The sequence below is a fragment of the Berghia stephanieae genome, chromosome 14, assembly GCF_034508935.2.
Source record: "Berghia stephanieae isolate SIO BIC M18660-M18661 chromosome 14, UCSD_Bste_1.3, whole genome shotgun sequence".
Lineage (NCBI taxonomy): Eukaryota > Metazoa > Mollusca > Gastropoda > Nudibranchia > Aeolidiidae > Berghia > Berghia stephanieae.
The window spans coordinates 2,611,895-2,626,894 of NC_088373.1; the positions used below are offsets into that span (position 1 = coordinate 2,611,895).

The 15,000-nt window shown below is 38.6% G+C and overlaps 1 protein-coding gene across 1 annotated transcript in view; it reads left to right on the top strand.

Moving 5' to 3' along the window:
* Window positions 1-15,000, top strand: part of LOC144959598 (hemicentin-2-like) — a 100,613-nt gene that overhangs the window by 21,248 nt on the left and 64,365 nt on the right. Inside the window, exons 8-18 of the mRNA XM_078892223.1 lie at window positions 655-742; window positions 2,422-2,556; window positions 3,359-3,490; window positions 4,131-4,248; window positions 6,499-6,647; window positions 7,466-7,600; window positions 9,067-9,198; window positions 10,146-10,409; window positions 11,216-11,335; window positions 12,517-12,651; window positions 14,523-14,669. Coding sequence (XP_078748349.1) covers window positions 655-742; window positions 2,422-2,556; window positions 3,359-3,490; window positions 4,131-4,248; window positions 6,499-6,647; window positions 7,466-7,600; window positions 9,067-9,198; window positions 10,146-10,409; window positions 11,216-11,335; window positions 12,517-12,651; window positions 14,523-14,669 — 1,555 coding nt within the window. The remainder of the gene's footprint in view (window positions 1-654; window positions 743-2,421; window positions 2,557-3,358; window positions 3,491-4,130; window positions 4,249-6,498; window positions 6,648-7,465; window positions 7,601-9,066; window positions 9,199-10,145; window positions 10,410-11,215; window positions 11,336-12,516; window positions 12,652-14,522; window positions 14,670-15,000) is intronic.

Sequence of the window (15,000 nt, forward strand, 5' to 3'; positions counted from 1 at the left end):
ATCGTAAAGTTATAGCCTGACACTGACCAAAAATGACGTCAAAATGCCAGTCTTTTGCCACAAAAGAAAACAAATCGTGAGTTGTATTCAATAGTTCAACCAATGAAATAACTTGTTTCCATGAGCTCTCCTAACGACAACTCACTAGACGCTACACAAACCTAAAAAATAACGTCAAACTGCCAGTCCTTGGGGGTTCTCGTGTCAGGCTATATATTAAGAAGACAGCACACGTGAAAACACTCACTCACACACTCACTATTCTTATCCAGCGTCGTCCTCATTGACGTCGGCTGCCCGCACTCTGTGATGACAAAAGCCCGCCCATTCTCTTCGTCTGTTGACGGTATCATATAATTCTCTTCCATTCACTTCTGTCCATTCTAGGATTTTTTAAATAGATGGAACGAAGTTGACGTCACTCGGGTCTTTGTTATTGTTTTTTGCCATCCACGTTTATGAGTAATTCTCACTAAACTGTATTATCCAAACTATAAAAATTCTTGGTTACACGTAGTTTTGTGTAATGGTCCGTTATACTTCCGGGTGACAATGCTGTGAGCTTCTAAGCCAAGCGCATACTATCTATACAAAGACCTGAGTGACGTCAATTTTGTTCTATTAAAATTATAATCTCTCTTGCTTTCCTTCCAGGTGAGTCGAGCTGACAGTGACACCTATACTTGCCGGGCCACCAATGACAAGGGAAGTAAGGAGAAGAATCTTGTCCTGGATGTGCAATGTAAGTTATCGTACACTCTGTTTCCATCTGCCCCATCTACATTGGTTTAAAACGACTGGTACATATATGCAGGTCTGACATCCGAACCCGCTTATGGGCCTGAGAAACTAGTAAACTAGTTTAACCGTAGCCATCGTTAACATATAGCCTGACACTAGAACCCTCTAGGACTGGCAGTTTGACGCCATTTTTTAGGTTTGTATAGCGACTATTGAATACAACTCATGATTTGTATTCTTTTGTGGCAAGAGACTGGCATTTGACGTCATTTTTTGGTCAGTGTCAGGCTATAACTTTACGATGGCTGCGGTTTAACATTGTTTTAATGGACTTTATTTTGTGTCAGCTAGTTAAACAATAGTCTGACGTCACGTCCGCCCAGCTTGGTTCTTATCAAAGAAAATCGACACCCCTTTATTTCTTCCTGCTGACTCGAACTTTTTCGCACGTTGTGTGATCTGAATGTGTAAAAGTCAAAACAGGAAACAAAGGATCCCATTGGGTGAACTAGTGAATACAACTCACGATTTAATTTCATTTGTGGTCATAGATTTGTATCTTGACCTAATTATTTTGTCACTTCAGGTTTTGAGTTTACTCAGGCTATAGATAGAATGCGCTTGGCCAAGGAGTTCACAACATTGCCATCCGGAAGTATAACGGACCAACACACAAACTCTGTGTAACCACGAACTTTTATAGTCTGGTTAATACAGTTTAGTGAGAACAACTCACAAACGCGGATGGCAAAAACAATAACAAAGGCCTGAGTGACGTCAACTGCATACTATCTATAGATAGTATGCGCTTGGCTTAGAAGCTCATAACATTGCCATCCGGAAGTATAACGGACCAACACACAAAACTGTGTGTATCCATGAACGTTTATAGTCAGGTTAATACAGTTTAGTGAGAACAACTCACAAACGCGGATGGCAAAAACAATAACAAAGGCCTGAGTGACGTCATCTGTATACTATCTATACTTGATCTCGGTTTAGGTAATTTACTCACAACATTCCGCCAGCCGGATATAACGTACCAAAACACAAAATTATGTGTAACCTTGACCGTTTATAGTCTCGATTAATACATATAAGTGAGAATTACTCATAAAACGGGCTGGCTAAAAACAATAACAAAGAGGTGAGTGACGTCAACTTCATTCCTTCTATAGATAGACTGAAGTTCACGTCACTCATGTCTTTGGTATTGTTTTTAGCCATCCATGTTTATGAGTAATTCTCACTAAACTGTATTAACCAGACAATAAACGTTCAAGGTTACACAGAGTATTGTGTGTTGGTCCGTTATACTTCCGGATGGCAAACCTAACCCCTTCATTTCTTACTGTGAAAGATGATAATATATACATATATATATATATATATATATATATAATATATACATATATACATTATGCCCTTCCGCCACGACATCATAAGATATCTTCGCCGAGGCATTCCACAAAGGAATATAGATAACTCATCAAACAAGATGTCTGATGTCAACAGGAATCACCTATGTTGTCCAAAGTGAGCAAATTGGGTGTTAATTATCTTACCCAAGGAAAAAAAAAACGAGGTGCCTGAAGCGGGGCTCGAATCCGGGACCTTCCGAGTCACAGTACAATGCCTTAACCACTAATAAACACGTTATTTGTTTTTTTACTGTCTCAGATCCCCCCAGTAGTCCCGTCTTGTCACCAGCCGCTCTAAGCTATGAACTGGAAGAAAATGCTGCAGTCATACCAGACGTGGCGTGCCAAGTTGACTGTAACCCGGCTTGTAAACAAGAATGGTTCAAAGACGGAGGTTAGTTTATTGTAATAGACACTTAGATAACCACGCCTTTCAGACAGTCGTCATAATGTAAACAAGAATGGTTCAAGGACGGAGGTAAGTTTATTGATTGTAATAGACACTTAGATAACCACGCCTTTCAGACAGTCGTCATAATATAAACAAGAATGGTTCAAAGACGGAGGTAAGCTTTTGTTTATTGTAATAGACACTTAAACAGCCACAGTCGTCATAATGTAAACAAGAACGGTTCAAGGACGGATGTAAGTTTATTACGAGTATACGACACTTAGATAACCACGCTTCTCGGACAGTCGTCATACTTCAAACAATGGCAGTGATGTTCCTCTACCTCTTGTGTCTCTACCTCTTTATATGTGTCAATACATGACAGAATTTCCTGAAAGAATATGCTCACCAGAGCATTTAAATCTTCATTTGAAGTAAATCGGGTGATTTTTAATGAAGTTATGGTCAGATGTATAGGAAAGTTATCCAGCAACTTTTCTCAAATTTCATAATTTTTCAACTTGACTAGCTAGCTGTAAAAAATATTTTGAAGTGAAATTAAGCTTTAATATTTCCCGAAAATGTACAAAATGGGTTGATTTAATCATTTATGACAAGAACTCATTTCTCATAAAAATTGACCTTCTAACTAAACTTGGCAATATCTCAGTTCAAACCTTTTCACCATCTGACTGATTGCGTCATTCACCGTAATATTTGTCACAAGATCACAAAGCCCAGAATATGGTTTTTTGGCGATGATGATTAGACTATCTAGTGTTATTTTCTATCCTGTTTTCCCCAGGCACAAATCCAATCACCCAAGGCAGTTTGTCCCTGGGCACAGCAACTCGTCAGGACACGGGGTCCTACCAGTGTCAGGCCAGTAACCAGTTTGGGACTGTCTCCTCTGATGTCGTCAACATTCAGATATTTTGTAAGTTTCTCGTACTGATGTTATGTCTTTTTATAAAATACTCACCAGTTCTGCCCGCTTTATCTATTTTATTTTAATTTTATTTACTAACAAGAAATGAAGTGAGTATGAAAGTGCCAGAAGACAAATGGGAGAATAAAAATTATCTTTTGTCTTCTTGCATTTTACTACTCACTTCATTTCCTGTTATTATCAACATAATTGCCTGCTCCACTCACTTTTCTGAATTAAAATTCACCCGCTTTTATTGACTATAATGCTTTAAAAATTATGTAAATACATTTTAATACGCTTATTTAATCATTTTTGTAACGTAAAAGTTGCTGCTCGATGCTAGAAGAGATAAATAACAATGTGAAATTGAAAGTACGCTTCCATTTAATATACAAAAACAGATAATGTGGACGTTTAGGGTTTCCCCTTTATCAACACAACATGATGAATGAAACACTACAGACGCCCTGTTTGTTGATAAAGGGGAAACCCGAAACGTCCACATTATCCGTCTTCGTTTTTGAAATTTAAGTTTCCATTCAATTTCACATTGTCGTTCATTCTTGTAACGCACATTTGTAAAAACAATTTCGTCGTGGATGAATAAAGTTTATTATTTATTTATTGTTTATTTATTTACTCCAAGACCGACCAGAGAATATGACGTTTAGTCCTCCAAACCCAACGTATGACATAGAAGAGGGAGGAAAACTTGCACCGATCACCTGCCAAGCACAGTGCAACCCAACTTGCACATTTCAATGGTGAGTAACAGTAACATTCTTGATTTGATAAACAATTTATTTGCACCATTCATATTATGTCAGACACCTTGCAACCCAACTTGCACATTTCAATGGTGAGTAATAGTAACATTCTTGATTTTATAAACAATTTATTTGCACCCTTTACCTATCAGGCACAGTGTAACATAACTTGCAAATTTCAATCGTTTGTTGCAATAGTCTTAATTTCATATACAATTTATTTGCACTAATACCTATCAAGCTAAGTGTCATATAACTTGCACATTTGAATGGGTTGTAGTAACATTGGCGCAATGTTCAGTCCTTGGAAAAGGCTCTTTACTTACATTCTATCACCATTAACAGCGTTGTTTCTTTCGGGGGATAAATTGAAATATCGCGTAACTGGCTTCATGTCTCGTTCTACGTGTTACGTGTTGTTGTTGGTCAGTGACACTTCGTAAAATGCTTTGAACACGTTTAGTGGATATTGCGCCATATAAAAACTCAATTTGGGGTGGGGTGGGGGGTTGTCGTATGACACATACCTTTGGATCGGTAGGTTCCTGGTCCATGTCCAGTTGAGAGTGGGGCAAAGCAAAGTCTATGAAAATGGTCGTTACTTATTATATCATATTATTCTCTATATTTGAGTGTTTAATGTTTGTCACTTGTCACCTATCCATTGTATTCAATAAAACATACCCGACAAAGGAAAAATAGTGTGCTGTCAAATTTATGGTTCCAATCTCCATGGAAATGTGAAATCAGTCATCCAGGGGGACTGGATACACCCCTTGTATCTTGTTCTATTGATCTTCTGGTTTCAGAGGGATGGTATCTTATTTTCTATCCTAAATGAATTATGTTGGTTGTCAACAAAGATCATTCATACTCGCTTTTTTACGTCGCAACAATCATACGAATCTACCTATAGATAGAATGCGCTTGGCCAAGGAGTTCACAACATTGCCATCCGGAAGTATAACGGACCAACACACAAACTCTGTGTAACCATGAACTTTTATAGTCTGGTTAATAGATAGAATGCGCTTGGCCAAGGAGTTCACAACATTGCCATCCGGAAGTCTAACGGACCAACACACAAACTCTGTGTAACCATGAACTTTTATAGTCTGATTAATACAGTTTAGTGAGAACAACTCACAAACGCGGATGGCAAAAACAATAACAAAGGCTTGAGTGCCGTCATCTGCATACTATCTATACAGTTTAGTGAGAACAACTCACAAACGCGGATGGCAAAAACAATAACAAGGCCTGAGTTACGTCATCTTCGAACTATCTATACATAAAAAAGTAGTCCTTCAGAGCCATTGGGCCCATGGAGCCGGAGTTTATCCCGGTTTCTATAGCGTGAAACGAACCATAGCAATTGCTTGCTATCCTTTTGGATAAGACGCTAGTCTATCGCAAAGTACTTTCGCCAAATCAAACAGACTCAGCTACCCATTCACTGCTGGGTGAACAAGGGGGTTCAGAAAATAATCTCCACTGCACCCGGGATCGATCTCGGTCCCTTTACGTGTGAAGCGTGTGCTCTACCAACTGAGCTATTGGGACCCCCTACTTATACATCCTGCCACTAAAATAGTGATGCCACCTTATGATTCAATATATTTGTAACCTATTCAATGTTTACGCATTACCTGGAGGACTGGATACACACTTCCAATGAGTTTTGAGTCTTTATTATTGCTTTTTGCCATCCGCGTTTATGAGTAATTCTCACTAAACTGTATTAACCAGACTATAAACGTTCAAGGTTACACAGAGTTTTGTGTGGTGGTCCATTTTACTTCCGGATGGCAATGTTGCGTGTGAGATTCTTAGCACACTATCTATCAGTGTGTTCTGTCATCAAACCTTCAAATTTGTTCACATATAGATAGTATGCCCTTGGCTAAGAAACTCACAACATTGCTATCCGGAAGTATAACGGACCAACACACAAAACTATGTTTAACCTTAAACGTTTATAGTCTGGTTAATAAAGTTTAGTGAGAATCACTCACAAAGGCGGATGGCAAAATACAATAACAAAGACACGAGTGATGTCATCTTCGAACTATCTATAGATAGTGTGTGCTTGGCTAAGAAGCTCCCTTGCTATGTGTAACCATGAACTTTTATTTTTCTGGTTAATACTGTTTAGTGAGTACTCATAAACGCGGATGGCAAAAAAAATAACAAAGACCCGAGTGACGTCAACTTCATTCTATCTCTTCTTTAATTTGTTTTTGCCAGGTATAAAGATAATGACTTTTCCACGCCAAAAGCATCCTCAGAAGTCCTTGACCTTAGCACTGCTGACCTTGAAGACTCGGGACAATGGACGTGTGTAGCAAAGAATTCGTATGGAGAGTTGCAGAGACAAATCAATGTTGCTGTATCATGTATGTATAATGATGTATATTTTACTTCAACTCCTATTTCATTGCGTCTCTTTAACTCTTTCTCATAAGCACGTATCACCTGCCTACCTCATGGGAACGATCTTTATTACCTTTCCATGTACTTGAGGTCATTGATCACATTGCAAAATTATGTGAACCTACCCTTGAAAGATCCCAAACCCCCAGAGTAGGGTGGTAATCAGAGGGTTTTCAGTTTACTCTCAAATACAGGTCACTGTTACAATGACATAATCTGAACCAAGATAAAAACCTTGTCAAACCTTATTGTAAACGGTCGCAAAGAACGGTGTGGCCAATTAAATATGTCGAAAGTTGATAACATCAAGGCAAAGGCAAAAAAAATCCTTTATTTTTAACTGTTTAAATATCAGTGCATCCTTTTAAAAAAATAATTGAGCTTTTTTTACATCGCGCAAAAAAATTAAAAAATCCACTAAACGTGCTCAAAGCGCTTTACAAGGGGTCCCTGACAAACAACAACACTAAACACGTAGAACGGGCCTGATAGGCGATATTACATTTTTTTCCGACAGAGACAACGTTGTTACGAGCCAGGTACTCATTTTACACCTGAGTACGGTGAGGGAATGATATGAGTAAAGAACCTTTTCCAAGGACTTAACTATGCGCCGAGCGAGGCTCGAACCCAGGACCTTCCGATCCAAAAACGAGTATCACACCACTAGACCACATAGCCGTACAATAGCATCATATGTTCTTACGATTTGTTTCCAGGCTTCATCACACAATCACGATTGCTTTTATCATTATCATCTTTTTTTTGTGTGTGTCTCCAGATGGACCCAAGGCTGTGACCTTGACCCCTCCACGCGAGTCCTACAATGTTGTTGCTAATGTCGGGGTGGTGCCTGACATTCTCTGCTCCGCTCCCTGCAATCCTACATGCTCCGTTCAATGGACTAAGGACAACGGTAAATACATTTCTAGTATTAAAAAGTCCTTCAAAGGCATTGCGCCCAAGGAGCGTAGCCATAGTTTACATATAGATAGTATGCAGATGACGTCACTCAAGTTTTAATTGTTTTTTTTTCCATCCGCCTTTATGAGTAATGCCCACTGAACTGTATTAACCCGACTATAACCGTTCATGGATACACACAGTTTTGTGTGTTGGTCCGTTATACTTCCGGATGGCAATGGTGTGAACTCCTTAGCCAAGCGCATACTGTCTATAGCTAGTGTGCTCTTGGCTACGAAGCTCACCATATTGCCATCCGGAAGGAGAACGGACCAACACAGAAAACTGTGTGTATCCATGGACGTTTATAGTCAGGTTAATACAGTTCAGTGGGCATTACTCATAAACTCGGATGGAAAAAAACAATAACAAAGGCCTAAGTGACGTCATCTTCATTCTATCTACAACCCGTTACACCCATCAACACACCAGTCACCATAAACACGTTTCAGCCGTTTATGAATGTTTACAGGTACACATCTCTCTGCAGTAAAGAACTCAAGCCACAGCACGCTGTTTATTGCACATGTTTTGTGTGCGATTTCTTCGACCGAAATGTGTTGGAGTAGAGGTTCTTTCAAATAAGATAAATTAAAATCAAGAAATTGCAGCTAAACACAATTTGGCGACCTAATAGAATGAAAAATTATGCACATTTTGATGTTTTGTTTATACTGGTGAGTTTATCCCTCTCCTTACCAGCCATACAAAAATCCTCACGATGCAACCGACAATTTTCTCATTCTGATTTCTCTTGTACATCACAAAATGTAAAGAAATGCTTTGATTACAGCTATAAAATACTAAACACTGTGTTCTAGAGCTCACATGTTACTTTTTTGTTTGAGTAAGAAAAGTCTACTTTTGTGTTGGGTGGAAGTGAATTTTCTGGGGAAATTCTAAAAATAGCTGGTAAGGAGAGTGAATTCAATTGGAGGTATTCAATAGGCGTGAAAATTTTCATAAATTCAGTAGAGGATAAGTGAAAAGGGTACTAAAAGAGGTCATAGCACTCGAGGATAATTTGATAATTGACACAAAATGATGTAATCTGGATATAGTCATATAACCGTTTTGACACAATAGGATTCAATAGTCTGATGTCACGTCCGCCCAGCAACAAGATGCTTGGTTTTAAACAAAGAAAATCGGTATTATTTATTCTTCAAGCTGGCTAAGAACTTTTTCAAAAGTCATGTGATCAGAATGTATAAAAGTCAAAACATGATCAGATTTATAATGTTTTTTTTTCCTGTTCTTTTATGCTCGTCGGAGAAGTATTTCATAAGGGCGTCCGCCATTGTTCCAATAGTTTAGAACCAGTTACTAAATTACTATGCGTTATTACGAGGGAAGTGACGTTACGACTGTTGAAGCCTATTTGTCGCATTGTTATGCCCTCTCTATTTCTATTGACAGTACCAGTATCGTCCACACCAAGTCCAGTTCTAAGCCTGGGGACGGTCTCATCCAGTGACGAAGGTGTTTACACTTGTAGAGTGGTCAACCGTTTGGGTTCTCAGACCAAAGACGTGGATGTCAAAGTTAATTGTAAGTCCTTTCATTTCAATGAAGAACATAACAATTCATTTTATTATCTTCTGTATAGCGCAATAATATCCACTCAACGTGCTCAAAGAGCTTTACTTGTAAGGGGTACCAAGTCAAAAACAACTCTTAACTTGTAAGACGAACCAAACACCATTGATATAGAAATATATATATATATATATATATATATATATATATATATATATGTGTGTGTGTGTGTGTGTGTGTGTGTCTGTGTGTGTGTGTGTGTGTGTTTTCCTGAGAGACAACATTCTTATCGATCGGCCAGGTACTCATTTTATATTGAGTGTGGTGAGAGACAATGAGCCGCGAATAGACTTTTCCAAGGACTCAACATGCACAGCCTACAGCGGGGCTCGAACTAGAGACCTACCAGTGTCAAAGTAGAATAATTAGAGAGAAAAAAACCTGGTATGATGTGGTATGAAGAATGACGATGTGTATGGATTGCCTGACCCGACAAGGAAAAAATCATCACGATTTGAGTTTTCTGTCGATCTCACCCCTAGGGACACTTAATAATTGTAACATTGAGTATGTAGAAAAAAAGTGAGCTTTTACATTGCGTAATATCCACAAAACGTGCTCAAGGCGCTTTTCAAGGGGATCCCTGACTAACCGCAACATGTAACATGTAAGACGAAACACGACGCCTATTAGGCGATGTGACAATTTTTTCCGATGGAGACAACGATGTTAACGGCCAGGTACTCATTTTACACCCGAGTACGGTCAGAGAATGTGACTAAAGAGCCTTCACCAAGGATTCAACTATGCGCCGAGCAAGGCTCGAACTCGGGACCTTTCGATCCGAAAGTGAGTGTCATACCACTAGACCACATAGCCGCACAAAACAGTAGAAACAGTGAAATTGTGCTGTGTTTATCATTATGTAAAAATAAATTCCTATCAATGTTCCATTTCAGTTGGCCCATCATCTAGCATAGTCCTCAGTCCTGACCAATCAGCGTTCGACGTCAACTCGGGGTCATCCCTCAAGGTCACATGCAGTGCTAGCTGTGACCCAGCCTGTTCCTTCCGGTGGGTCAAGGACGGCAATTTGGAGTATTCTTCCACTGGTGAATTGAGCATTGACCAAGCCAGCGCTGACGATGAGGGCATCTATGAATGTATTGCTGAGAACAGTGTGGGAAATCCTGCTTCGCGGAAAATTACCGTCAAAGTTCAAGGTGAATTATTATTATTATTATTATTATTATTATTATTATTATTATTATTATTATTATTATTATTATTATTATTATTATTGTTGTTGTTGTTGTTGTTGTTGTTGTTGTTGTTGTTGTTGTTGTTGTTGTTGTTGTTGTTGTTATTATTATTATCATTATTATTATTATTATTATTATTATTATTATTATTATTATTATTATTATCATTATTATTATTATTATTATTATTATTATTATTATTATTATTATTATTATTATTATTATTATTATCATTATTATTATTATTATTATTATCATCATCATCATCATCATCATCATCATCATCATCATCATCATCATCATCATCATCATCATCATCATCATCATCATCATCATTATTATTATTATTATTATTATTATTATTTCATAAAGAGTAATAAACAAAAATGAATATATGAGCTTCAAAAAAGTATTTTCTGGAGAAAACCTACAAATGATTTCTGTCGTCTATCTGGAATTTAGTAATGTATTTATGTCTTTGTGGTTTTTATGTTGGCTGAAGAAGGGTTTTGAGCCCGAAACGTTCCGTGTTTGGTATTTTGTTCTTATTTGAAGCTGTTATATTCATATTTTTGTTTACCACTTTTTACAGTCCAAAGCTTCTTGCAGCCTAGTATCACTTTGACTATTATTATTATTTCATATTGCTTTGTTCAAAGCTTCATTTGTAGCCAAAGACGGTGGGTGTTATGTCAGGTTGACGTCTGCTCTCAAAATTTTTACTTTCACTCTTTCGTAATAATATTTTACTTGATTTTGATTTCCAGCTGGCCCATCTAAGGTGACCATCAACCCTCCAGGACCCTTATCTCTCAAAGAGGGCACAGACTTTCTGGTCACTTGTACATCTGCATGTACCCCGACCTGTCAATTCTCATGGACCAAAGGTTTGTGTGCTGAAGTGTTTTATAACTATCATCATCATCATCATTGCCTTTTTCACCCTGGGTCAGGGTATAGGGAATGAGATTAGCGGAGGACGAGAGACGCATGCGCACAATCAACATGACTTTCTGTCTCTAATAACTTTTCCGCCGGTGACGTCACAGACTATGGGTGACGTCCAATCAAGGTACGCTACTCTTCCGCTAATCTCATTCCCAATAGGCCACAGACAAACAGTTTCCATCCTTCTCTATCTTGAGCTAAATTTTATCTCGCTCCATGTCTTATCACTTCTCTGTATATCAAATTCATAAATTCTGTCATTGCAGAAACTCTTCGGTCGCCCAAGCTAAACAAAAAGGATTTGATTTGTCCGTCTGCGTTTCTGTAACGGTTTGAGTTTTACGGAAAGGGGTGTTAGCCCTTCGACAACCCCCAACCTGGAGGACCAGGTGACTCAAAAATGGGGGAGTCACACACCATTAGTTGCCTTTTACGACACGCTGGCTGGCGTTGGCTATTCTTGCACCCTCTCAGTTGAGGAACCCCGGAAACCACTCGGGGTTTGTGTGTTTTGGTGTTTTATAACTATAGACTCTTTTATTTGGGAGAATATTTCGTTTTCTTCTCTGTGGATGGGGCGGGAAGAGGAGGAATTTGCGGGATGTGACCTTTGACATCTGGTGCAACTCATCTCAGTCATCATACTTCTTTGTCAACTCTTAAAACGTCAAACCTGTGCATTCCTTGATGTTATCCTGCCACATTTTCTTTTGTTTTACTCAACACCGTTGTAACCACCACACATCATCGTCATCGTCATCGTCATCATCATCATCATCATCATCATCATCATCATCATCACCATCACCGATACTCAATCAAACACCACCACACCATCATCATCATCATCATCATCATCATCATCATCATCATCATCATCATCATCATCATCATCATCATCATCATCACCAATACTATATCCAACACCACCACACCATCATCATCATCATCATCATCATCATCATCATCATCATCATCATCATCATCATCATCATCGCCATCACCATTGTAACCACCATCACCAAGGCACATATTCTCCTCTTTAGATCCAATAAATGAATGACAAAAATTGCAGTGTTACAATGCTACTTATCATTTGACTGATAATTTTTATTCACAGACAATAAACCTGTGTCGAGCGAAGGAGGCGTTTTGTCCTTAAGCGGCGTCCAGAGAGAAATGGGCGGGCTTTATGTTTGTATGGCTTCCAACGCCATTGGGTCACAGAAAAACAGCTTACAAGTGGGTGTTCTCTGTGAGTGACTATTGTTTATATTTGTAGCACGCACACATGCACACTCACTTTTAAAAAACTGAGCTTTTTATAGCGCAATATCCACTAAATGTGCTCAAATCGCTTTATAGGGGTCCCTGGTCAACATCAACATTTAACATGTAGGACGAGACATGACACCTGTTAGGCGATATTACAATTTTTCGGACAACGCTGTTAACGGCCAGGTAGTCATTTTACACCTGAGTACGGTGGGAGAATGTGAGTAAAGAGTCTTTTCCAAGGACTCAACTATGCGCCAAGCGAGGCTCGAACCCAGGACCTTCCGATCCGAAAGCGTGTGTCATGCCACTTGACCACATAGCCGCACGTATGTATGTGTGTATGTGTGTGTGTGTGTGTGTGTGTGTGTGTGTGTGTGTGTGTGACTAACAAGCTCAAACTATTATTTTCTTTGATTTTGCCTTTTAGAGCGCTGGGGCTATCCAGTGCCAAAATATAGTATAATTTCTTTTTCAAATAGAAAGACGCTTAATTTGTTGTGCATGCTGTCTCTATGAAAGTTGATTTCAGAATGTTATCTACTATTTTGTGGGCTCTTAAGAGCAATTTGGAGGCAGTTGAAAGTAGCTGTGGTAATAGTAGAAGTAGTAGTAGTAGTAGTAGTAGTAGTAGTAGTAGTATTAGTAGTAGTAGTAGTAGTAGTAGTAGTAGTAGTAGAAGTAGCAGTAGTAGTAGTAGTTAGTAGCTAGTAGTAGCAGCAGTAGTAGTAGTAGTAGTAGTAGTAGTAGTAGTAGTAGTAGTAGTAGTAGTAGTAGTAAGAGTAGTAGTAGTAGTAGTAGTAGTAGTAGTAGTAGTAGTAGTAGTAGTAGTAGTAGTAAAAGTACTAGTAGTTAGTAGTAGTGGCAAACCTTAAGAACTATTAGTAGGTTCGGATTTCATCTCGGTCTATAGCTTGAAACCGACAAAAGTAATTGCCTGCAACTCTTTGGATAGGACGCCGGCTAAGGCTTACCCGACATAATTTAATTCGATATAATTGGTCACATGTATTACCATAACCATGATTTTTAAAAAAATCAGTTTGCAACACTTTTTTTTAGTAGATGAGTTTTCCTGAATTTTTCCCATAGTGGGCAGGGAGGTTCTGAATGTGTCTTCTATCCCCCTACATCTGTTTTACAACTTGCTTTCTGTATTTGTGACCCTTCGCCTCAAAACGGTGTTAATTCGGGATGATTAAGATACTGAAAATGGAATTTATAGTCAGACATATCATGCTGGAGTTGAGTTTAAATGCTTTATCGAGGAGAAGGAATATCATAGTTTACTGTGCTAAATACCAACGTTTCATATTTTTGACCACTATAACTAGAATTCTACTTTTTAGCATCTCATCCATCCCGACTTAATACCGTTTGGAGACGAGGGGTCACATTTGTCTTGGAATAAGATTACTTGGTTTTGTCCTGGTCCTGGCCAGATACCCTGGCTGAGAGGGAAACAGTCAAATGTATAATTAGTTTTGGGAGAGATAATTTATTCCTTGTAAATCTTCTCTCTGTTATGTAATGCATTATGTTTTGTTTACATATTATATATGATTTGTAAACTTTTGAGAGTATTTCTATTAGTAGAGACATGTGCTTGTGTCTGGATGAGACGTTTAGGTGATCTCAAACATGGTACTTTGATAGTGTGCTCTTTGAATCTACATCTGTTTTTTTTTGAACCAATTCCCCTTTGTCTTACCTATTCCTGGGTGTTTTATTGTAATTTTATATTTTTTTACAATCCCGTTTTATTCCTTTTTACTGGCGCTGATGTCGCCTTAATGTATTGCAAGTGCCGTAAATCCCCGATAAAAAAGATTTCCTGAATTTAATTTTCAGACGGTCCAGGAAACAGTGTTGAACTGCGTCCTAACCTTGACCCTTTCCAAGTGGAAGAAGGTCGCGACCTTGAAATATCCTGCAATGCAGATTGTAACCCCCCTTGTTCGTACACATGGGCTAGAGGCAGAGACTTTATAGGCGAAGGTAAGTCAAAGAATATGCTTCTATCACTTATTTCCCTTGCCGGGACACATTGGTTCCGGGGTTGGGGGGGGGGGGGAACTTAACAGGCAAAGGTAAGTTATAGGACATTTTCCTATCTCTAACCCGTCTTCCATGGTCGGGATAGGGTAAGTTATAGGACATTTTCCTATCTCTAACCCGTCTTCCATGGTCGGGATAGGGTAAGTTATAGGACATTTTCCTATCTCTAAATTGAATCTGTCTCTAACCTTTCTTGCATTTTATACATAAGATAGTGTAAGTTATAGAATCTTTCCCTACCTCTAAGATAGGGTAAGTTATAGAACCGTTC